Below are 25,398 nucleotides of genomic sequence, written 5' to 3'. Positions count from 1 at the left end.
ATGAATCCTGTCCCATTTGGTGAAAAGAATCAGTCAAAATAAGGACAATAAATCTCAGTCCAGAAGATACTCAGCCTAACTCATCATACAGCTGTGAAAATAGCAGCTGAAGTTATTTTGCAATAATGCTTTTTAAAATTAATCCCAATATTAAGAACTAGGTTCTAGTTAAAAAATTTTCAGATAATCATAGATTCCAAAGTAATTATTGATATAATTATACAGCAAATTAAATTGTTAACTAAAACTTATTAAGGGAAAGATTCAAACGTAGATGTGAAAGTTTGTCTCACCTGGCATATCCTGTAAGAAACAAGTTGCTTGCAACTCATTAGCTAAAGAGTGCTAACTGTAGAGATAATTATAATACTTTAAATGTAACTGATTTTATGATAGAAATTAACATTATGAATGTTATAATTAATTTGGTCAGTGAGAAAATGATGAGTAATGGAATTTGTTAGAGATAGCAAATTAAATACAGTGATCAATAGAATTTAAGCAGTCCTTAGAAATGAGCAAGATTGGGGCATGACTGAAGTAGTACAGCCAGTAACTTTGGAATGTAAATTAATAAGATGCATAGAAAAATTCCAAGGCCTGGAGATTACGACATCTGTTAAACACAATGCGATCATGGGAACCTGAGGTTGTCCACAGGAGTGTCCATCATTGATTAGGCGTTTCAATGGATTGGATGTACAGAATAAGGGAAAAGGCACAGTAACCACATTGTATGTGATTAATGTAGCACAAATTATATAAAAATGTTATTTCACTGGAAAAACCAGAACATTGATCTTTCTTTCAAACTGAACCAAAGGTTAAGGAAACAATTGAGCCCCTCGTGTCGAGGCCAGATATAGAGGGGGGAAATCTTTAGCCCTCTCCCTGCATGATCTGGTTATTGCTTGAATAAGAATAAAGACTGCCACATGTCTGAATTCTGCCTGCCTCCTGAGTCTTTGTCTTCAGTTGGAGATTTCAATCCTACAGTGGGTTCAGAGCATTTAACTAATGGGATTGCACTATGTTGGAAATGAAACATTTCCATCGATGTAATACAGGTACCATTCTAATGTTTCAGTTGGCTGGACAGCTGTTTTGCATGTAGAGCGATGCCAACAGCTTGTGTTCAATTCTTGCACTGGCTGAGGTTACCATAAAGGTCCCACCTTCTCAACCTCCCCCTTAAGGCCTGGTTATCCTCAGGTTGAACCACCATTAGTCATCTCTCCCTAATGAGACAGCATGCCCCAAATGAGATTATGGTGATGTTACATTACTGTTCTGATATTGGAAGTTAAGGTGTGTTGGAAAATGGAACTCTGGAACTTCTTGGTCATTTTGTATTTGCATGGAAATTTGTGCTGATGGTATGGATTACAAAGTGTGTAACAGAACTAACTTCCCTTGCCACTACCATGGTCCAAAGTGTCTATTTCCAACGTTAAATATGGGAAAAGAACAGTATAATTTCATATGAACATCTGAGCAGGCAAAATACAAACCCATATTGACACTTTATCAAGAAACCCATTCCAATTGATTCTTGAATCCAATCATCCGCAGTCATCCTCAAAGCAAAAAGAACAAATCAGACATAATTGAAGTCATCACTTGAAGTTATTTAGTTGCATGCACTGTAAAGGCTCTGAATATTTGCTGACAGCCTGCTTTAAAACAACTTGTTGCACTTTGTTCTCTCAGGTCAAACCCTGACTTTATTATGAAACCTGCTGACAAGAATGGTGCTGTTGCTGTCTGTGGTATGCCAATCTCTACCTTGCAGAAGCTGAGCACTCGCTTTCAGACACTTCCTCCTATTGGATTATGACCGTCAAGCTACTGCTTCTCATAGTGTCTCTGACCTGACCTCCTCTGGAAATTTCTCCTCCACAGCTTCCTATCTCAGCCACCCTCTCCAAGCCCCCTTCTATCATCTTCCCAAATATCTACAAATAAAATTATTCTAAAAGACCTATCATTTCTGTTTGTTGCTGCCCTTTACAATTTATTTATTCCTATCTTAACTCAATTTTGTGTCTCTGTGTATATGGGAAGAAATTTACTGAAATTTTCTGATTTTCTGGCTAGTTCCATAATTCCCAGTTTTCTGGTTTCATTTGCCATCACTTCACCATGGACATGCAATTCCCCTGCATGTGCTCCTCCTCCAGGATGGTGTGACAATCCTGTTTCTTCATTGGAAAAAGGCCTGAACTGTTCCCATCCATCACCATCCTCCTTCACCTGCACTTTGAGCAGTTCCTTCTTTGATTCAAATGTGAAATACCGCAGATAAGAGTCATAGAGATGAACAACATGGAAACAGAGCCTTCAGTCCAACTCGTCCACGCCGACCAGATATCCCAACCCAATCTAGTCCCACCTGCCAGCACCTGGCCCATATACCTCCAAACCCTTCCTATTCATATATCCATCCAGATGCCTTTTAAATGTTGCAATTGTACTAGCCTCCACCACTTCCTCTGGCAGCTCATTCCATACACGTACCACCCTCTGAGTGAAAAAGTTGCCTCTTAAGTCTATCTTATATCTATCCTCTCTCACCCTCAACCAATATCCTCCAGTGCTGGACTCCCCCAACCCAGGGAAAAGAATTTGTTTTTTTATCCTATCAATGCCCCTCATGATTTTGTAAACCTCTATAAGATCACCCCTCAGCCTCCGACTCTCCAGGGAAAACAGCCCTATCCTATTCAACCTGTCCCTATAGCTCAAATCCTCCAACCCTGGCAAGATCCTTGTAAATCTTTTCTGAACCCTTTCAAGTTTCACAGCATCTTTCCGATAGAAAGGAGACCAGAATTGCACGCAATGTTCCAACAGTGGCCTAACCAATGTCCTGTACAGCTGCAACATGATCTCCCAACTCCTGTACTCCATACTCTGACCAATAAAGGAAAACATACCAAACGCCTTCTTCACTATCCTATCTACCTGCGACTCTACTTTCAAGCAGCTATGAACCTGCATTCCAAGGTCTCTTTGTTCAGCAACACTCCCGAGGACCTTACCATTAAGTGTATAAGTTCTGCTAAGAATAGGTTTCTCAAAATGCAGCACCTCGCATTTATCTAACTTCATCTGCTACTTCTCAGCCCGTTGGCCCATCTGATCAAGATGTTGGAAATCTGAAACAAAATGCTGGAGAAATTCAAGTCTGGCATTTGTGGAGAGAGGGGTTCTGAAGAAATGTCATGTCAGGCTTGAAATGTTAATTCTGTTTCTCTGGCATTTTGTTTTTCTCCTCTTTAACTTGCTCCACTTTCTCCAAGTTATGTGTGACTGTCTCTTTGTGAGTTATATGGAACATTCTTAACTTATCTTGCTTCATTTCAGTGCCTCAATTTCTGAGGATAGGCTGTTCTCTAATATTCATTACTGAATCCCACAACTGCCTGGACTACTTTTCCTCATGCACTGTTTCCTGTAAGGACTCCATTCCACCTTCCTAGTTTTGTCATCTCTATTGCATCTGTTTGCACATGCAGTTCTTTCCTGTAGTAGGAGCTGGAGAAATGGATAACAACTTATTGACTGACAGGTGGCTACTTTATACTTTGTAATTTCTCTCATAAGAAAGCTCAACTCTTTGTCTCAAAATTTTTCTTTTGCCCTTTCATCATAATCATTTAAAGTTAATTCATAAACTGTGCACTTTAATCTGTTAATGATTTTTAGTTTAAACAATTCACAAGTTGTTATTACATGAGAGTTACAATGTAATTTTGGAATAGCACATTTCATGCCAATTCAATAATGACTTTCTAGGGTTTGGTCACCTGAACTTGGCCGACGTCCAGTCTGAATAAACTGGACTTTAGCACCACTACCATGATATGGGATGAATGGTGGTGAGGATAGATAGGTCAGATGGATCTGTTTACTGAATTTTTGCAATGCAGCCAGGTCTTCAGAAAGTATAAGCTGTGAATAGCTTAGGCTGGAAGAGGTGAATGTATCTGTCAATTGGAAATTGTATTAATGTTGAGCAGGAGTGATGCTGTAAGGTGTGGATGGAAGAAGGGACGGGATAAGAGAGGGAAGACTAGAACACTGCTTAATTCTAAATCTTTTGTCAAATGTGTTACAGCTGTTTGCAATATTTACTTCACAATGATGCCAATCCAGCAATACGAGACAAGCAGGGTTATAATGCAGTTCACTATGCAGCTGCATATGGGCATAAGCAATGTCTGGAACTGGTAAGCGATACAATTCATATCCCATGTAGTCTTTTCATCAAAAGAATTATGAAATTTATTGCAACCTGAAATTGTCATTTTGCTAAAGTTATTATGGATTGTTTGACGAAGTTAACAGCAATACAAAGCATTTATGATGGATACAAATAAATGTGTGATGTTTATCTATAATTTCAACTTGAAACTTCTTTCAATGAGTTTTTTTAAACATAATTTCTCAAGAACAATTGCTATCAAAACATTTTGGGGCAAGTGATCATAATTCTATTAATTTTAAAATAGTTATGAAGTGGGATAGAATTGATCAAAAGGTTAAAGCTCTAAATTGGAGTAAGGCCAATTTTGATGGTATTAGACAAGAACTTTTAAAAGTTGATTTGAAGCATGCTATTCGCAGGTAAAGGAAGATTTTGGAAATGGGAGGTCTTTAAAAATGATATAACAAAAGTTCAGAGACAGTATATTCTTGTTCGTGTAAAGGGCAAGGCTAGTGGGTATGGGAAATGCTGATTGAGTAGAGAATTTGAGGCTCTTGTCAAGAAAAATAGAGGCATGTGTCAGGTATAGGTAACTGGCATAAAGTGAATCCCTACGGGAGTTATAAGGGCAGTAGGACGAAACAGATGATGTAAATCAGGATGGCAAAAAGTAAATGTAGATAGCTTTAGCAAACAGAGTTAAGGAGAATGCAAAGAGGTTCTATGACTGTATTAAGGGCAAAAGGGTAACTAAGGAGAGAATAGGGCCCCTGAAAGATCAACGTGGCCATCTATGTATGGTATCACAGGAGATGGGTGGGATACTAACCACATATTTTGCATCAGTATTGAATGTGGAGACCCACATGGAAACTAGGATACTTGGGGAAGTAAATAATGATGTCTTGAAAAAGTTCATATTACAGAAGAGGTGGTGCTTGAGGTCTTAAAACATAAAGGGAGGTAGATCCCCAGGACTGGATTAAGTGTTTGCCAGGACTTTGTGGGAAGCTCAGGAAGAGATTGTTTTGCCTCTTGCTGAGATAGGGTTGGCTAATATGGTACCATTATTTCAGAGAGGCTGTAAGGAAAAGCCAAAGAACTATAGATCGTTGAGCCTTAAATCAGTGGTGGGTATGTTGTTTTGGGGGGAAGGGGGGTTTCCTGAAGGACAGGATTTACATGCATTTGGAAAGACAACGACTGATTAAGGATAGTAAACATGGCCTTGTGCATGAGAAGTACAGTCTCACTAACTTGATTACGTTTTTTGAAGAGATGACAAAGAAGACTGAAGGTAGAATGATAGACATCTTTCCAGACCTCATCAAAGTGTTCGACAAAGTTCCTCATGGCAGACTGATTACTAAGGTTAGGATTCAGGGGGAGCTAGCCAATTGGATACAAAATTGGCTTGAAGGTAGGAGACAGAGGGTGATGGTGGACGGATGCTTTCCGGACTAGAGGCCTGTGACCAGCGCTGTGCCACAAGGTTCATTGCTGGGTGCACTACTTTTCATTTCTATAAATGATTTGGATATGAATAAAGGAAGTATAGTTAGTAAGTCTGCAGATGATACCAAAATAGGTCATGTAGTGGACAGTAAAGAATATTATCTCAGAGTACGATAGGACCTTGATCAGATGGACTGGTGGCCCTAGGTGTTGTATTTTGGTAAGTCAAGCAAGGATAGGATTTATACAGTTGATAGTAGGGCCTGAGGGAGTATTGCCAGTCAGAGGTTTGGTAGTGCAGGTTCGTAGTTCCTTGAAAGTGGGGGTCACAGGTTGGCAAGGTGGTGAAGGCAGAATTTGGCATCCTAGCCTTCGTTGATCAGAACACTGAGTATAGGAGTGGGATGTACAGGGCCACTTCTAGAATACTGCGTACAATTCTAGTCACCCTTCTATATGAAAGATGTTAAATTTGGCAAGATTTACAAGGATATTGCTGGGACTGGAGAGTTTGAGTTGTAGGATGGAGCATTGGAGCTGAGGGGTGACCATATAGAGGTTTATAAAATCTTGAGGGGTATGAGTAGTGAATAGCCTGGCTTTTTCTTTCCTAGGATAAGGGAGTCCAAAACTAGAGAGCATAGGTTTAAGGTGAGAGTGTTCAGATTTAAAAGGGACCTGAGGGGTAACTTATTCACGCAATGGGTGGTGTGTATGGAATGAGCTGCCAGAGGGAATAGTGGAGGCGGGGTACAATTACAGCATTTTAAAAGGTGTCTGGATGGGTATATGAATAGAAAAGGTTTAGAGGGATATGAACCAAATGCTGACAAATGAGACTTGGTCAGATTAGGATTTCTGGTTGGTGTGGATGAGTTGGACCAAAGGGTCTGTTTTTGAATTGTATGACTCCATAAAATCAAACCATTAGTCTACATTATACGCTTGATATTGCTTCATTTCATTGTCATAGTTGAGATTTTTTATTTAAACTTTATTTTTCTTGAACTGGTCAAAGTTTGCCAAGGACAAAGGAGGAATATATGTTTATTTTTATTTTTAATGTGCAAATATGGTCCACTGGCCATTAACTTACAATAATCATAGTAATCATATTAATATCTTGTTACACGTTACAAATTTCTCATGAAATGTAAAGTCTTCCTTTTAACTAGTGATTCAAGATTTTAAAGTTTTAAAAATTCTCTTAACAAGTAAAACATCTAAAATGCTTTTGGTTAGCACTTTTCAAAATGTTAAAAATTACATTGTGTGTCTTCTCTTGATCTTCCCAAATGCCACAGAAATTAGTTCATAAGAGAATCTCTCAAATTAAAAAAACATTTTTGTGGTTATGTTAGGCACCTTCACTCACCCCAAAAAGGATCAGTAAAATTAACCATTTTTGTAGAAACCCTTGTTATCCCCTGCATTGCTATCTTTTGAGAAACAATGACATATAATTGACAAATAGAGAATGTGCACATTTTGTAGGGTATATTGAAAATTTTATATTTCAAAGCTTAGATATTTCATAAATTCTCAATCTCAGCCATTTCATGTTGATCGTGTGCATTCTTGCCATATGTTGCAGTTACAAAAGTACTGAATTGAAATTCAATTGAGCCCTTCTGTGAGCCTGATTTGAAAGCGCTCAACTATTCAGCAATATTCAGAGAGCAACAAAAGTTCCAGATTTCTTGTGTATGAATTTCTCTTTTTAGAACCTGCTGCAACTTGATTTAAAAATATAGTAAAGGAGCTAATTCAATACGTTGTAGGTGTGTAAAGTTATTTAACATTCTGCGGTTGAGAAATTCATGTGGAACTATGTGTGGAATGGAATACAAGATTAGCTTTTATATTTTGCACTGCTGAACAGCTGAAAAACAGCTGTTAGTAGCAGGAGTATATTGGAAATTAATACATAGTTCTTAATAACTCAGTATCGAATTGCACAGCAATCCTTGCCAAGAATGCATGAAGAGCAATATGCAGTATCAGTACACTACTTCGTTCTATTCTAAATAAATCAATGAATGTTTGTATTATTAAAATGCATTTTTTGTGTATTACCGCATGGAATTAACTTTATTATAAATGTCTGGAATGCACATTTTAAGATTTTATAATTGCTAAAGATACCTTGTAAATATTACATGGAATTGACTCTTTCGTATCAAGCTTGTCTTTCAAAAATTCCATGACCTGTTTGAACTGAAGAACATGACCCCTGAAACTGTTGGATTCCCAGAGAGATTTAAGAAAAGCCATGATTATACTCACTCATAGTGTCAACAACCCAATGTCATAGGGAACTCCAAAGTACTACACCGCTCTGACTGAAGAGTTGTTTCATCAGAGAAACACAATTGAGAGCAAGAGAAGGCCAGTCAGCCCTTCAAGCTCCACCTTTCGATATGATCATGGCTGATTCAACTTAGTATCCTAATCCCATTTTTGCCTCACCTCCTTTGATCCTTTTTAGCCCCAAGAATTACATCTAGCACCTTGAAAATATTTCAGTGTATTGGCTTCAACCACTTTTTTTTTGTGCAGAGAATTCCACAGGCTTACCATTCTTTGTTCCTCAGCTCTGTTGTAAATGGCTGACCCCATAACCTTAAACTGTGACCCTGGTTCTGGACTCCCCTGATTCAGTGTGAATCCCTCCCTGTGTGGATGTGCAGGCCTAGTTACCTGTTAACGGCCACATATAGGTGGAGGACAGTGAGATAGAGGTAGGAGGTTGTCACTATATAACGTCATTCTGAATTTGATAAGAGCTGTTTTGGTAGTGTAGTGTGCAAAAGGCATGGAACCCACTTTTAAGGGATTCAAGTACAATGTTCAGGGAAAGATGGGTACAAATTTGCCTCATGTCAACATATTAAAGGACAATATAAAGGGACGAGGTTAGGAATGGGCAGTAGTTTGCAAGGAGTTGAGGGTTGTTGTTTGACAAGAGGTGTACTGACAAAATTAGGAACTTGGGGACAGGAATAGACAAATTAGCTTGTAACATCTTTCAACATGCAGTGAGACAATGTACCAAAATTCCAAAACCTACCTTTGTCCCTTATCCTTTATACATTTGGTGAACAAAAATCTTGTCAAGTCTGTTTTAAACTTAATAGATCTTGTATGAAATATGTTTGTGGATGAGAATTCCAAATGTTTCCCACACTTTGAATGAAGAATTTTTTCTAATTACATAATGTTTTATACAATGCTGTCTAGTCCTGGACTTTCCAACTGGACAAAATGGTGTCTTTCAATCTACCCCATCTATTCCACTTAAAATCTTGAAAAAAAAATCAACTCTAACCCTTGTAAAATCCAGGGAATGCAATCCAGATCAGGATTATGCACCCAGAATTTTCTCTGTGGGTGACTTTGGGAGCCCTTTAAAAAGGGCAGGCAGGTCCTAGTTGTGGGATTCTCAACCCCATTCCTGATTTTCAGGTATGCTTTTTAAGAGTGGGGATTGGCGTGGATAGCAAGAATCCCTTCCTGACTCCATTTTGAGGATGGTTGTGCCTTAGTCCTCTTCAATTTTCTTCGAGTCAGATCTGCTTTGAAAGAATTTGTGGTTCATGGCAGCTCAAAGCTGTAACGAACCATAATTTGTTTGCAGAAACCTTTTTGAAAGGTAAATTCAAATGTTTCTTCAAATTTTAGTCTATTTCCTTGCCCTCACCTCTTATGCCTACCCCAAGCTAAACATTCCCATTCACGTGTACTGAATAAAAGTATAGAAACTATGGTGACAAAGCTTTCAAAATAAAAACTTTTAAAAGGTTTTTACTTATTGATTTCTAATGTTTTTAAAACTTTTTCCATAAGTCAATATCAATCACCTAGATTCTTTGTAGTATCAATAGAGTACCAGCTCTTGAAGTCTCTTAACCTTGAGTAAGTAAGCATTGTGAAAAGTAAAGCAGAAGAGGAGTCCATAGAATGCTTTTGGAATAGTTTCTTGCGGCAGCATGTTCTAGAGCGGATCTGGAAGCGTGCTCCATCAGACCTGGTTTTTCTCAAGAATGAACTAATAGCCTCTTAGTGAAAGAATTAGGTGGCAATAGTCATAATATGATTGGAATTTAGAGAATGGGTAAAAAGGTCGGCCTGGGAGAATGAATAGCTGCTAATGTGAACCATTTGCTGATGGTGGATTGTTTGTGGTAGCAGCCAATGTGATGACACTGTCTAGTGGATGGGGGTTGGGTAAGGACATGGGAAAAGATGCTCAGGCCCTAAAATTATTGAACTCAGTATTGAATGCAGAAGGTTGCAGGGTTCCCAAGTGGAAAATCAGATGTTGTTCTTCCAATTGCCCTGAGTTTTGTACTGGAGCACTGCAACAGACCCAAGACAGATGTTAGCCAGGAATCACCGGTGGTGTGTTGAAATGGCAGACAACAAGAAGCACAGGGTCAATTTTACAGACAGAATGCAGGTGTTCTGCACAGCAGTTGGCCTATCTGCGCTTCACCTTTCCAATGTAGAGAAAATGCATTGTAAGCAGCTAATGCAGTAGACTAGATAAAGTGAAATTGCTGTTTCAGCTGGAAGGTGTGTCTGCGGTCTTGGATAGTGAGGAGAGAGAAAGTAAATGGCAGGTATTAACAGCTTTTGCAATTGCGTAGGGTGGTGCCGTGGTTTGTGGGGGGATGTTGACGGTGGAGGAACTGGACCAAGGTGTCCTGGAAGGAATGGTCTGTGTGGAAGGCTCACCATGGAGGGGAGGGGAGGGGAATCGGCAATTCTCAGGTAAGGGCATGCTTGACTGGCAAGTGGGAGCCTTTCAAAAATGAGATAATGAGAATTCAGAGACAGTATGATCCTGTTAGTGTGAAGGGCAAGGCTGGTAGGAGTTAAGGAACACTAAGTAGAGATATTGAGGCTCTGGTCAAGAAGGAGGAGTGCAGACAGGTGTAAACAACTGGGATCAAGTGAATCCTTTGAGAAGTATAGGGGGAGTGAAATACGCTTAAGAGAGAAATCAAGAGGGCATAAAGAGGACATGAGAGCTTTGGCAGATAAGGTTAAGGAGAATCCAAAGGGATTCTACAAGTATATTAAGGACAAAAGAGTAACTAGGGAGAGAATAGGGCCCCATAAAGACCAATGTAGCTGTCTATGTGTGAAACCACAAGAGATGAGTGAGATACTAAACAAATATTTTGCTTCTGTCTTTACTGTGGAGAAAGACATGGAAGGTAGGTAACTTGAGAAATACATAGTGATGTCTTGAAAAGGAACCACATTACGAAGAGGAGATGCGAGAGTTCTTAAAACGCATAAAGTTAGATAAATCCCAGGGCCTGATCAGGTGAATCCCTGGACATTGTGGGAAGCTAGTTAAGATATTGCAAGCTTCCTAGCAGAAATATTTTTATCATCGACAACCACAAGTGAGGTGTTGGAAGATGTGGAGTTTGGTTAATGTGCCATTATTTAAGAAAGGCCGCAAGGAAAAGTGAAGAAACTGTAGACCAGTGAGCCTGATGTCAGTGGTGGGTAAGTTGTTGGAGGGGTTTCTGAGAGACAGGATTTGCATGCATTTGGAGAGGCAAGGGATAGTCAGCATGGTTTTGTGGGTGGGAAATCATGTCTCAAACTTGTTTGAGTTTTTTGAAGAGCTGATCAAAAAGATAGATGAAGGCAAAGTGGTAGATGTTGTCTGTTGTCTACAGGGACTTGAGCAAGGTTCTGCATGGTTGACTGGTAAGGTTAATTCCTGTGGGATCCAGGGAGAACTCGTCAATTGGATACAAAATTGACTTAAAGGTCGGAGACAGAAGTGATCGTCGAGGATTGTTGTTTGGACTGGAAGCCAATGACCAGCAATATGCCGCAAGGATTGGGCCTGGGTCCTCTGTTGATTGGCATTTATATAAAACAATTTGGGTGAGACTATAGGAAGCATGGTTAGTAAGTTTGCAGATGACACCAAAATATAGTGGATGGTGAAGAAGGTTATGTAATAGTACAATGAAATCTTAATCAGCTGAGCCAATGGACTAAGGAATGGCAGATGGAGTTTAAATTAGGTTATTATGGGGTGTTACATTTTGATAAGACAAACCATAGCAGGACTTGCCCAGTGAATGGTAGAGCCTGGGGAAGTTGTTGAACAGAGAGACTTAAGGGTTCCGGTACATAGTTTCTTGAAAGTGACGTCTCGGGTAGACTGTGCTGAAGGTGGTGTTTGGCATGCTTGCTATCACTGGTCAGAACGTTGAGTATGAGAGTTTGGATATCATGTTGTGGTTGTACAAGGCATTGTTGACGCCACATTTGGAGTACGACATACAATTCTGGTCACCCTGCTATAGGAAGGATTTTATTAAACTAGAAAAGGTACAGAAAAATTTACAAATATGTTACCAAAACTGGCGGGTTTGAATTATGAGGAGGTGATGGATAGGCTGGGATTTCTTTCCCTGGAGTGAAGGAGTCTGAAGGTTGACTTTACAGATGTTTATAAAAATCATAGAAGCATAGGTGAGGTGAATAGCCAAGGTTTTTTTCCTCAAAGGAAATAATGGCACAGTATTCGATCATATTCCTAACTTGTGCAGTGTGAAAGGAGTTTGGAGAGGCAGGAGTTCAATTACTTACTGCAGAATAGCCAGTGTTTGACTGACTGTTGTACCCATAAACAAATGTGCTCAGTACAGATTATTTTCTGCTCAGTGTTAACCTGCAGGGTAACAATGGTGCAGGATTTCATGATGATAATGCCATTGAGTGCCAAGAGGATACAGTTAGATTATGTCGAGTTGCAAATTGTCATTGTCTGGCATATGGACTTGAATGTTATTTACCACTTGTTTGCCCCAGCCTAATTATTGCCTCGGTTTTGTTGCATGTAGAAATTGACTCCTTCAGTATCTGAGGAGTTGTGGGTTTCACTAAACATTATACAATCATCAGCTAAACTACGAGAAGAGAATGGTGGATAAGCCACAAATGACAAAAATATAGTTTAGAAAAAATGTCGTCAAAGGAAGACCTGGAAAATGTGCACAATCTGTTGAAGCTTGTATGGCATAAATTATCAATAAAGCATAGTGTGCACTGAGTTTCATACACAGTGAGATAAAATGCAAACAAAAGTATGATGAATCTTTGTTAAACATAAGTTGAATCTTAACATGAGTGTTCAATTTTGGACACTACATATTGGAAGTATCTAGAGTGTTCAAGAGGGTACAGAAATTATTTGTGAGAATTTTTCTAAGAATGGGAGGTTTTAGTTGTATGTTCAGAATCATTAGTCTGGACAGAGCAAATGGTGAATTCGCCCCTAACAGAAAAGAGAATTGAGTACTAAAGGACACCAATTTAAGTTGAATAATAAAACAATTGACAGTGACGTGTGGAAAAGCTTTTATGCGCTTTGTGGTTACAATCTTGAATATACTGCCTGAATGTAATTTTGGTAAATTTTTAATTGTGGCTTTCAAAAAGAAATCAATACCACGTGGAAAGAAAATTTATATGGCTGCTAAGAAAAAAATGGAAATTAGTGGGCGGCACGGTGGCACAGTGGTTAGCACTGCTGCCTCACAGCGCCAGAGACCCGGGTTCAATTCCCGCCTCAGGCGACTGACTGTGTGGAGTTTGCACGTTCTCCCTGTGTCTGCGTGGGTTTCCTCTGGGTGCTCCGGTTTCCTCCCACAGTCCAAAAGATGTGCAGGTCAGGTGAATTGGCCATGCTAAATTGCCTGTAGTGTTAGGTAAGGGGTAAATGTAGGGGTATGGGTGGGTTGCGCTTCGGCGGGTCATTGTGGACTTGTTGGGCCGAAGGGCCTGTTTCCACACTGTAATGTAATCTGTAAACATGAAATAGTTGCTGTTTCAGTTAGTGTGGACACAAAGGGCCAGATGTACTTTGTTTTGTAAAAATTGCATTTTATTGTGTGCGACTGAGGTAATCTTGGCCTTTGATGTGAAGACCCACTCAGTGTTAACATATACGTATTGATTTCAATGCTGCTTCCAAGTTTTATGTTCAACTTCGAGAAGGGTTTTCAGGCCAATTTGATTACAGCTAACAGATACTGCCTCAGGCAAAAGGTTTTCGAGTTTATAAAAATAAACACTTTGTACAATGAAAAGACAGTGGCCAGTTCTCCCAGCTCAGCTTTTCTCTGGTTTAATTTGGGTTTTTTGGCAGTCTGGCTATTCACTGAAAGCAGTCAGGCAGTTGGTGAGGCTGCTGATCCAAGAAACAGCTACATGAAAGAAGCAGGTCCGTGTTGATCCCTCTCTCTGATTTCTCACCTGTAAGACCCTGTGTTTGATTTTACCTTTTTAATGCCAAAGGGTATTTGTGGGGATTGTTGTAAGTATTTGGAACAGCATCGTTAACAGTATTCTGTTCTCTTTTGTCTGTGTTTCATTTATTAATCTTGTAAATAAATTCTGTTTTGTTTAAAACTACATGGTTTACCAATTGCATCCTTCCTGGAATATCCGCATTACACCTGCTTAAAATAACTACTGAAGTTAGGATCTGGGCTCCTTTCTTGAAATGTTTTGAAGGGGTCTGGCTTGGTCCATAACAATCGGGGTAAAGATTTTGCTCTCTGACAGAACGTGTCAAATGGTATTTCTGACAGTTCTGTAGTGCAGTTCATAATCCGGTCCATAATTGCTCTGATTTAGAATATAACATTTCTGGGAATTAAAGTTTTAATTAAAGTTAAATGGAGTTGTCTAGGTAAGAGACTGGTCAACGCAACTCTGATGTAAGTGCACTTCAGAAAAGCCAGGTAATCGGCTTATTCAGTAAGGGTGGAGTTAACAGTGCGAACACTGAAGCAATGTATGATCTGTGCTTGTTGTAGAGCTGGATGCTTTCCACTTGATTCCACTTGATTCAAGAAAATATTTACATATGGTTCCCAAATGAAAAGAGTTGACCACTGGTAACTGAAATTCTGGCAAAAGATACATAAACTCCACGAGCAATTTAAAAAGAAATTATATTGGTTTGCTTAGATTTTTGTTAAGAACATCCAAAAGTGTGCCAGATTATCTTAGGAATGGACCATGTATGAATAAGGTTCTTTTTATCTAGGCGTTTGCTCAAGAAAAGCAGGCAATTGTGATGATGTATTGATGTAAACTACATCTCACTGGATTGAGTGAGCCAATAGGAAATGACCATTAGTCAAGTTTGCACTTCAAGCAGAAAAAGTGCAAACATTATCACTTAGTCCACCCAGTTTTTGTATGCTGAAACTTCACAAGGGCAAAAGAAGCTGAAAGATTTTTCCAGCCAGCAGTTAAAGGAAGAAAGCTACACTGTCCTCAGACAGTTGGATAGCAGTTAGCTGTGAGAAGACAGATGACTTATATCAGTTGGGAACCAGAACAAAGAGTAGAGGTAGCACAATCATGAAATATCAAATATAGAGTGTAGCTTACCTTAAATTCCCAAAAAATAACTGAAATGCTGAAGAGAATTAAAGTAAATGCCTTATGGCATATCTTGGATTAGTCAGTACAGAAATTACATTTTACATTTTTTTTACATTACATTACAGTGGGGAAACAGGCCCTTCGGCCCAACAAGTCCACACCGACCCGCAACCCACCCATACCCCTACATTTACCCCTTACCGAACACTACGGGCAATTTAGCATGGCCAATTCACCTGACCTGCACATCTTTGGACTGTGGGAGGAAACCGGAGCACCCGGAGGAAACCCACGCAGACACGGGGAGAACGTGCAAACTCCACACAGTCAGTCGCCTGAGGCGGGAATTGAACCCGGGTCTCAGGCGCTGTGAGGCAGCAGTGCTAGCCACCGTGCCGCCCACATTAATGATTTTTTTTTGTGTAAGAGAATGCTTTGAAATAAAAGGTAGAACTATATTTATTCTTACTGTGAAATCTAATGACAATTCTGGAAAAAGATCATTTGATATTGAAATCAATGTAAATGGTCCCCACAAACTGTATTACAAGTCATTCTTTGATTGTCCAGGACCTTACTTGGAGCCAGTGTGAAGTATTGAATTCAACTATATTTAAGCTCAAAAATGAACTATAAATCTTGGAAGGGATGTGTGCAATTTTGCTCATCTTATGCTTGGGCTTTACAGGTTAACTCATGAGTAATTGCCCAAATTTGATTTGTATATCCTTGAGTTCAGATCATTGAAAGGTCTTTTAATTAAGATGTTTGAAGTGATAAAGGAATTCCATTTGGTAGATCCAGGAAAACTGAAACTTGGAGTTTTCAAGATTGAAATCAGTAACCTTTTGATTGAGTGAAGGCATAGTGATGTACATAAATAGAATTGAGGTATGGATCAGTCATGAGCTAATTACATGGCGAATAATCTGGAATTAATGAGTAGGCTACTTCTATTTCTTCTTCGTATGGTACCTGGCTGATCTTGAAAATAATCTGAACTGAAAATGGAAATATATTTCTCCAAATATAATTCTTTATTCAAATTCTATCTAGATAAATGTAAAATGATGCATTTGGGTAGGACAAATAAGGCAAGGGTGTACTTGATAGAGGGTAGGACACTCAGAAGCATTGAGGGTCAAAGAGACCTTGTTACGCATGTACACCAGTCCTTACTGCATCACGGCAGATGAATACAGTGGTTAAGAAGGCATTTGATATACTTGCCTTTAATTGTCAAGACACAGAATTTAAGAACGGGGAAATAATGTTGGAGCTGTATAAAACGTTGGTTAAGTCCAACCAAGAGTATTGTATGCAGTTCAGGAATCCACATTATAGGAAGGATGTGAAAGCATTATGGAGGGTGCAGAGGAGATTTACCAGGATGTTGCCTGGGCTGGAGAGTTCCAGTTATGAAGAGAGATGGGAAGGATTGGTGGTGTTATCCTCAAAACAAACTAGATTGAGAGGGGACATGACTGAGATGGATAAAATTGACGGGCTTATTCAGGGTAGACAGGAAGAAACGTTTCTTCTTGATTGAGGGATATGAGACTGGGTGCAGAGATTTAAAGTAAAAGGCAGGAGGTTTAGAGGACATGAGGAAAAACATTCACCTAGAGTGGGGTGGGCAATGTAGAACTTGCTACTTTTTAAGGGTGGGCGAGGCAGAAACCCTCAACATTTAAGAATTCTTTAGATAGTCATTTGCCATGCCACAGCATACAAGGCTTTGTGCAAAGATCTGGAAAATAAGCTTAGAATAGTTGGTTGTTTTTTGACCAGAGTGGATACATTGGCTAAAGGGTCATTTTCTATGCCTAATATCTCTGATTCTTAATAATTTTATCCACTTTTCATATTTGAAAATTGGCACTGATTGTTGAACTTAGAATGTTATCATGTGAAACCAATTATCATTTGATACTGTTCTAATTTAGTTGGAGGTTGCACTAGCCTAACTTTAATGCAGTAGTCATATGATTAAAGATGTGATGAGCAATTTGAGAAAGAATTGTTATTGTATATTTAAAGAACATGTTTCAAAATAATTCATGGGTTTATGTAAGGACACAGACAGCCAAATCAAATCGGCTTCACTATCCCCATAATGTTAAAATGTTTAATGACCCTCAAAATTGATCCCAGTCATTCCTAACCAGACTTTTTGAATAGCCAGTACCAGATTTTGTGAATAGCCAATATCAGACACCAGATTTATAGCTTCAACAAAAGATTACATTTATTAAATTACAGTATAGTCAGTTCTGATACAACACGATATTCTGCTCCTGTGCGATCCCGTGTTAGAAGACAATCGTGTAATAGCATCGCCATTTCAACAAATGGGGTCAGAATTGTGTTGTTGCCAATACAGCTAAGTTCTAAATGGTCTAAATTCTTCAGTCATGTTAATGCCAATCTGAGTTGAAGAAACACGCATTATAGCAGAACCAACTGCACCTTTAGCAGAGCAAAGCTAAACTGTAAGGTAATCTGGTAAATGTGTATGATTCAAATCCAAACTTCTTTGTCTCCAGATCCTCAGAAATGTGGTTGACTTTTAATTGTCATTAGGAAAAGCCTTGCAAGCCACTCAGTTCAAGGGTAATTGGGGATGCATAACAAATTGCCTTGCAAGCATCACCCACATCCCATGAAAGAATAAATTAGCCAAGCATGTCACTTGAAATTGTTTGCATGGCTCATGTGCATTGGTTGGATAAATTTACACAGGCTAGTGTTCCTATTCATTTTAGAGAACATTCAAAGATGGTTGCAATCTCAAGGTCAATTCAATTTCCGAAGACCAGTTATGTAATTACTGTTCGCTCTTGTTAATCATCTTTCAGCAGAAATAGTAGGACTAATGTAAATTCCATTTAGTTTAATATCAAAAATAAGACCAACCTGGAAATCTTTTGCTTTGCTTTTTTAAAAAAGATCCTAGCTGAAAGTGCTAATTAAAGTCAATGACTTGCAGAGGTAATATTTTTATTGTTCAAACTGATGAGCTGAAATTCATTTCCATACTGTCATTGTCACTTTTTAATGTATGTTATCACATTTTAACATTTACTTTTTTAATTAGATTGCCAGCAAAAACTCCTTGGAGTTTGTAAGTAATTGTTAAGTGACTGCATGATGCTTTTACTCTATTTTTCATGAGAATGAATTTAATCATTCGTGGAACATCTTCTATGCAGTTTTCATGCAGTTCACAATGCATGCTGTGATTTTCTGCTGCATTAAGCTACTAAACCTCAAATTTCATAAGTATTTTGAGTGTAATCCGTTAATTTTCTTTTTCTCTTGAAGAATAGTGTAGACAAAACTGCAATAACTAAACAGATTTTCAGCATTCCCAAAGATGTTTTTGTTACATGTAATTTTGACACCAAGACAATAATATTATATGTAGAATTCTTGTAATTTGCTGCAAAAGGAATAGACATTGGTGGTAAATTTAACACAGTGCTTCACTTCCTGCAAATAATCAAATTTTAAAAAGCACCAATTGGAGATCGTCTACAATGTTGTAACTGCAACTCATGCACTCTGACCATAGCTGCCTGCAGTGTGAACAAATACATTATTTGTAGCAGGATAAGTGAACTAGTTCCATAAAATGTTGAATGTACTTCTTTAAATGATACCATTAGGTCTTTTATATAAAAAAGCAAAATATGGCATTTACAAATGTTGGTGCAATTTAGTTCCGATAAAATTGACATTAATGTCTGTTACAAATAAGTATTTAGAATTAAAGCTTATTTTTTAAAAAAATTGAGATTCAGGTCTTGGACAGTTATTTATTAAATCTGAATGTATATCTATTTTTTAATGTTTACTTCCAACAAGAATTTTCCAAAAATGTTACTTTGATACTCTATCCTCCTCTGCAATATTGGTGATATTATCACAGGTCATTTTTTTATGATTTGGAGGTGCCAGGTTTGGACTGGGTGTGCAAAGTTAAAAATCACACAACACCAGGTTATAGTTCAGAAGGTTTATTTAGAAGCACTAGCTTTTGGAGTGCTGCTCCTTCATCAGGTGGTTGTGCATTTTCTTATTGCATTCATTTAGATTTGTTTCCATAACATGTTCAAATATCCGTAGATTCTGTTTGAACAGTAGAAGCACTACCTTAAATGTTTGATTGGACATGTCTAAAATTGCTCAATTTCCTAAGAAACTTAGTGGCAGCAATCAAGTAACCTGCAATTTCAAGATTTTTTCCTATGTCTGCATTGACAATTTTTCTGCTTTTTAGATTATCTAATTAAACTGAGCTTCCAAAATTCTATTGTTTTGCATGATTATATATTCCTGGGTTTAAATTAACTATTAAGTTTTCTCTAGGCATTAATATTGATGTATTAGTGATGTGAGCAAATCATTTACATGAGGAATTTTACGAGCATATGAAGAACTTTAATTTTTAAATGCTAGTTTTAGTTGAGTTCAGCAATCTGTATGCCCTTGCAGGAATGTCAACTGTCTATTTTTATGTAATGCTTTTATTGTGTTTGAATCTTAAAAAAAAAATCAGAAACATATGTGTTATTGGTGTGGTAGTTTGCTTTAACAAGAGCATTTTTATTTTACAGCTTATAGAGGCTACTGGACACAATTTTGATGACTCTGATTCAGCAGCTCCAAAGAGCCCTTTGCATTTGGCTGTAAGTTTATTATTGTGATTTTGTGGACATTGTAAAACATGGGTGTTCAGTATGATATATTACACCACTTGAAAATTGTTCAATTATGTTTTTTCTCTGCTTTGATTTATTTTTTTTCTTAGGCCTACAACGGTCATCACCAAGCGCTTGAAGTACTTACTCATTCCATTATTGACCTTGATGTAAAAGACGCAAATGGACGGACAGCCTTAGATTTATCTTCCTTCAGAGGTCACACTGAATGTGTGGAAGCCCTTATTAACCAAGGTGCATCTATTTTAGTGAAAGACAATGTGGCTAAGAGAACCCCACTTCATGCAGCAGGTACATCTGATAACTTGTAGCCTCTGCCATCTTCGCTGCTTGCTTTCTAACCTATTTTTGTGTCATCCAGAAACTTGACTCCTCCAAGTCATTAATATATATTGTAAATAATTGTGACCCCAGCATTGAGCCCTGTGGCACTCTACTACTTACAGGTTGCCATCTTGAAAATAACCCCTTATCCAAACTCTGTCTTCTATTAGCTGGCTGATTCTCTATCTGACCAACACTTTTCTTAGCTAAGAGATCATATAGCTCTGCTGGAGAAAGAAAATCACAGAACAGTGGTAATTTATAAATTTGGACAGATTCTGGAATTTAGCTTCGTTATCTTTGAGTGACATCGAGAAAGAATTGATATTTATGAACATTGGTTATTAGATGATTTTGAGGTGGTTTAAATTTCTTATCTGTTCTGGATTAATTCTGGCACTTTACTGTTGTGCAAATGTTATGCTAGGAGTTGGTCTCTTCTCAGAAAATGTAAATATAGGTGATATCCATAGTTTGTTAAACGTAACAGACTTTTCAGTCTGTTCTTATTCCACACTTTCTTTGGAGTATGAGCTGCTTGTAACCTAAATTATACCAGATTCCATAAATACAGATGTTATCCTTTTGAGTGAAAGCACCAATTTAATTGCAGTTTTAGGCAGTTAACTCGTGTTTAATGAGACTTAGGCTGAAAATCACTTTGGAACTTCATACTTAATATGATTTGGAGACGCCGGTGTTGGACTGGGGTGTGCAAAGTTAAAGATTACACAACACCAGGTTATAGTCCATAAGGCTTATTTGGAAGCACTAGCTTTCAGAGCTCTGCTCCTTCATCAGGTAGTCGTGGAGAATAAGATTGTAAGACACAGAATTTATAGCAAAAGTTGATAGTGTGATGTAACTGAAATTATATATTGAAAAAGACCTGGATTGTTTAAGTCTCTCATCTTTTAGAATGACCATGTTGGTTTCAGTTCTTTCATATGTAAATCACAAAACTTTTTTTAAAAAAGTTACATTCTCAAGTGCACTTTAACAATTAGTGTCATGTTGGCCCAGATAAGGTATTGAAGGTGTGAGTTTCCCTGTGTGAGGCTGTCTGTGCCACAATGGTCAGACTTATTCTAATCTTAAAAAAAACAGATTTACAGAATCTTACATGGATTCATGTAGTTTTTGAGCAAAGTAAAATGTAATTCTGCAAGTACAAACTCACCCCATAAACTTGTGTGTGGCGGGGGGGGGGCGGCGGGTGGCGGATGTATGAGTGTCTGAGAGATGTGTGTGTAAAGGGGTTTAAGTCTGTGTGAGGGTGTGTGGGAGTGTAGGAGAGAGGGTGAAAGTGTGTATGGTGCAATGGAGTCACCTGTAGTTTGACGTGAATCCAAGGTCCCGGTTGAGGCCATCCCCATGACTACTGAACTTGGCTATCAGCCTTTGCTCGGCCACTTTTCGTTGTTGCCTGTCCTGAAGTCCGCCTTGGAGGATGGTCACCCAAAGGTCTGAGGTCGAATCTCCCAGGCACGCACACATCTAAGTTTGTGAGGTGAATTTGTACTTGCAGAATCACTTTTTACTTTGCTCAAAAACTGCATGAATCATGTAAGATTCTGTAAATCTGTTTTTTAAATTAGAATAAGTCTGACCATTGTGGCACAGACAGCCTCACAGGGAGTAAACACCTTCAGAACCTTATCTGGGCCAACATGACACTGATTGTTAAAGTGCACTTAAGAATGTAACTTTTTAAAAAATGTTTTGCGATTTACATATGAAAGAACTTAAACCAACATGTCATTCTAAAAGATGAGAGACTTGACAAACAATCCAGGTCTTTTTCAATATATAATTTCAGTTACATCACACTATAAACTTTTGCTATAAATTCTGTGTCTTACAATCTTATTCTCCACAATCACCTGATGAAGGAGAATAAAGCTTCCAAATAAACCTGCTGGACTATAACCTGTTGATTTTTAACTTTGTCTACTTAAAATTGTATTTTGTATTTTTTCTGTTCATATGGTTGCAAGGTAGCAGAGATCTCAGATTTGAGAAGCTAATAGACTCATTCATTGTCTCTACTGTTATTTTTATGAATAGAAGAGCAATGGAGAAACACAGCAGGCCTGGCAGCATCTGTCAACAGGTGTGTTTCTCCAGCACTCTTTTTGTTTTAGATTTCTAGCATCTGCGGTTCTGTATGTTAATTTTCATTAATGCTGTGCACTATCTGAATATTATCTCTGGATCATATTGTTGAGGGGAATGCATGTTTCTGTGAGATTCTTGCCCATAGCATTCAATGGCTGGTTTTAAGACACAAGTCACGAAGTGATTTGTCCAATTTCTCTTTCTGCTCCTCTTCCTCAATTAGCAATCACATGGCTTTTTTCTCTTAATCTAGTATTACAGATGCAATCAGTGTTTCTTAAGTTGCAAAACCTTTGACACAACCGTGCTTCTTACATGACCTTGTGATAAAATCTGAAGCTCCATGCACTAATTGTTTTCAAATTCAAATCTCTTGAGAGTTTGTGAGAAATATTGCCAATGGGAAGAATTGATATTTATGAACATTGGTTATTAGATGATTTTGAGATGGTTTAAATTTCTTAGCTGTTCTGGATTAATTCTGGCAGTTTACTGTTGTGCAAATGTTATGCTAGGAATTGGTCTTGGAGCCAATCATGAGACTTTGTGGATTTGAGAGGGGTAAGCTGGCAATAAACACCTAGATCTTACTGTTTTCGTATTTCAGGGTAGAAAAGTTTTATCTTGGCACTATTCAAGGACGTAAATATTGAAAATTACATTAGGTCAAATATTGTCTTGGCAGGATATGATCAGTGATCCCACAAGGATCTGTATTAGGGCCTTGTTTATATTGTTTATTAACAACTTGGATAATGGCATAGAAAGTCATAACTAAATTTTCTGAAGACACAAAGTTTGCAGGTAGTGTTGATAGCTGAAAATGTGTTGCTGGAAAAGCGCAGCAGGTCAGGCAGCATCCAAGGAACAGGAGAATCGACGTTTCGGGTATAAGCCCTTCTTCAGGAAGAAGGGCTTATACCCGAAACGTCGATTCTCCTGTTCCTTGGATGCAGCCTGACCTGCTGCGCTTTTCCAGCAACACATTTTCAGCTCTGATCTCCAGCATCTGCATTCCTCACTTTCTCCAGGTAGTGTTGATAGTCTATCAATGTTCCTTTGTAATTTTATGCTGTGTGTGGGCAAAACTGCTGCAGATAGCATTTGATGTAAGCGAGTGTGAGGTCCATTTTCGGTCGCTAAAGTATAGATCAGGGTACTTTTGTTTTAATTGATCAAGATTTTTATTCTTTACAAAATTATAAAATTACTAAAAAAACAATCTGAGAGTATAACAATTAACCACTACACTACAAAACACATTTAAAAAACTACCCATACTGCAATTCAATAAATAATTAAAATAAATTAAATTGCACCACTCAGCGCAACCCTACCAGAGCCCCCCATCATCGAGGGTATCAGTTAGCATACCCGTATTTATTCGGGAATCTTCCTCTCGGGGCACCTGGCCCATCAGATCAGGTCTCGTGGCTAATTAAAGGTCCTAGTTAATATAGCTGACAAGTCTGTTTCTACATGGTTCAGAAAGGGTGCCACATATTACAAAAAAAGTTTCATTTTCTGGTGCACCATAGTTGTCAGGAAGTCAAGGGGGATATGTTCCATGACTAATCTATGCCATCCCGATAGGCCCAAAAGATTTTCTGAAATCCAACTCATCAGAATGTTCTTCCTCATGCAATAAGTAAGAATATTAAACAGCTTCTTCTCATGCTCATGTAAAAAATGCAGATTTGGCAGGCCTAAGAGGAGAGATACCGGATCTACTTTGACTTTGGTCCCCAGGACCCTCTCCAGTACACTTGCTATAGCACCCAGTACTGCAGAGCTTGTGGCATGAACACAAACAATGGATAAGAGTGCCAATACCTACTTTGAACTTGGGGCACATTGGAGATGTTCCCTTTTTAAATTTCACAGTGTGTTCTGGGGCTCAGTAGACCCTGTGAAGAACCTTCAGTGCATAGCCTGTGTTCTATTACAAATAGAGATCTTTCTCTCATTCTCCCAAATGTCGTCCTCCTATACCTCTGAAGAGATCTCCACTCCAATTCTTGCGCCCAGATCCCACAGAGCCATTCAATATCTTTTGAGGTGCCACCTCCCAGTAATGGTAAAAGGTGCTAATAGAGAGTACTTGTAGTCTGAAGTACTGTCCTCTCTGCATCAAACCTAATAAGGATCAACTAACAGTGTGTTCTTTTTTACTGATCTGAAAATAATGAAAGAGGTCCCTACTGGGCAATTCATATTTATGACTCAGTTGATCAAGGTGCTTTCTAAATGATACAACATGAAATACAGTGGATGTGCAAAGAGACTTGGGGCATCAGGTGCACAGATCTTTCAAATGTCACAAGCAGATGCAGAAAATAATCAGAAAACTAATGCAATGATGGACTTGATATCAAGAGAACTGAAGTACAAGGATGTAGAAGTTATCCTGCAAATATTACAAAAGCCTGGTCATACCCTGCTTGGAGTACTGTGAGCAGATCTGGGCACCACACCTTAGGAAGGATGTATTGAACTTGGAGGGAGTATAATATAGGTAAATAAGAGTGAAACTGGGACTTACGGGGTTAATTTATGAGAAGTGTTTACACAATCTAAGCCTGTTTTCTCTGGAATTTAGAAGGTTAAAGGATGATATGATCCAAGTTTTTAAAATATTAACAGATAAAGGCAGGGTACATTTTTTAAAAAATAACTTTCCTGTGGTCAGAAATTCTAAAACTTGGGAGCATAGGCTAAAAGTTAGGGCCAGATTGTTAAGAGATATTAATGAGCACTTCTACACCTAAAGGGTGGTAAAGATTTGGAACTTTCTTCTACAAACAGCAATTAATGCTACATTGGGTGTTAGTTTTAAATCTGAGATAAATTTTTATTAAGCAAAAGTATTGAGGAATGTCAGTCAAAGACAAGTACTTGGAGTTAGGCCACGGATCAGCCATCATCTCATTGAATGGCAGAACAAGCTTATAGGGCAGAATGGGCTACTCCTCTTCCTATGAAAATGATTCAATCTCAAGTTAGTTACTAATTTGTATGTAACTGGTTTGAAAGATCTGTGCACCTGATCCCCCAAGTCTCTTTGCACATCCACTGTATTTCATGTTGTATCATTTAGAAAGTACCTTGAACAACTGAGTCGTAAATATG

At 38.3% G+C, this 25,398-nt stretch overlaps 1 protein-coding gene across 6 annotated transcripts in view; it reads left to right on the top strand.

Annotated features, from left to right (window-relative positions):
* The window catches only part of LOC122551273 (serine/threonine-protein phosphatase 6 regulatory ankyrin repeat subunit C-like), a 227,043-nt gene that overhangs the window by 140,465 nt on the left and 61,180 nt on the right, over positions 1 to 25,398 (top strand). For 4 of the 6 annotated variants that reach the window (XM_043692915.2, XM_043692912.2, XM_043692910.2 and 1 more), the window contains exons 16-19: positions 4,121 to 4,232; positions 18,201 to 18,227; positions 19,723 to 19,794; positions 19,917 to 20,118. In XM_043692915.2, the coding sequence (XP_043548850.1) occupies positions 4,121 to 4,232; positions 18,201 to 18,227; positions 19,723 to 19,794; positions 19,917 to 20,118 (413 nt within the window). The remainder of the gene's footprint in view (positions 1 to 4,120; positions 4,233 to 18,200; positions 18,228 to 19,722; positions 19,795 to 19,916; positions 20,119 to 25,398) is intronic. The other 2 variants (XM_043692917.2, XM_043692911.2) reach the window with 1 other exon arrangement.

Source organism: Chiloscyllium plagiosum, unplaced genomic scaffold, assembly GCF_037043375.1.
Source record: "Chiloscyllium plagiosum isolate Xiang-an unplaced genomic scaffold, Cpla_swu_hap1 HiC_scaffold_7, whole genome shotgun sequence".
Classification (NCBI taxonomy): Eukaryota; Metazoa; Chordata; class Chondrichthyes; order Orectolobiformes; family Hemiscylliidae; genus Chiloscyllium; species Chiloscyllium plagiosum.
The sequence above is the reverse complement of the archived record's forward strand: the minus strand, read 5'-3'. Positions and strand labels throughout refer to the sequence as shown.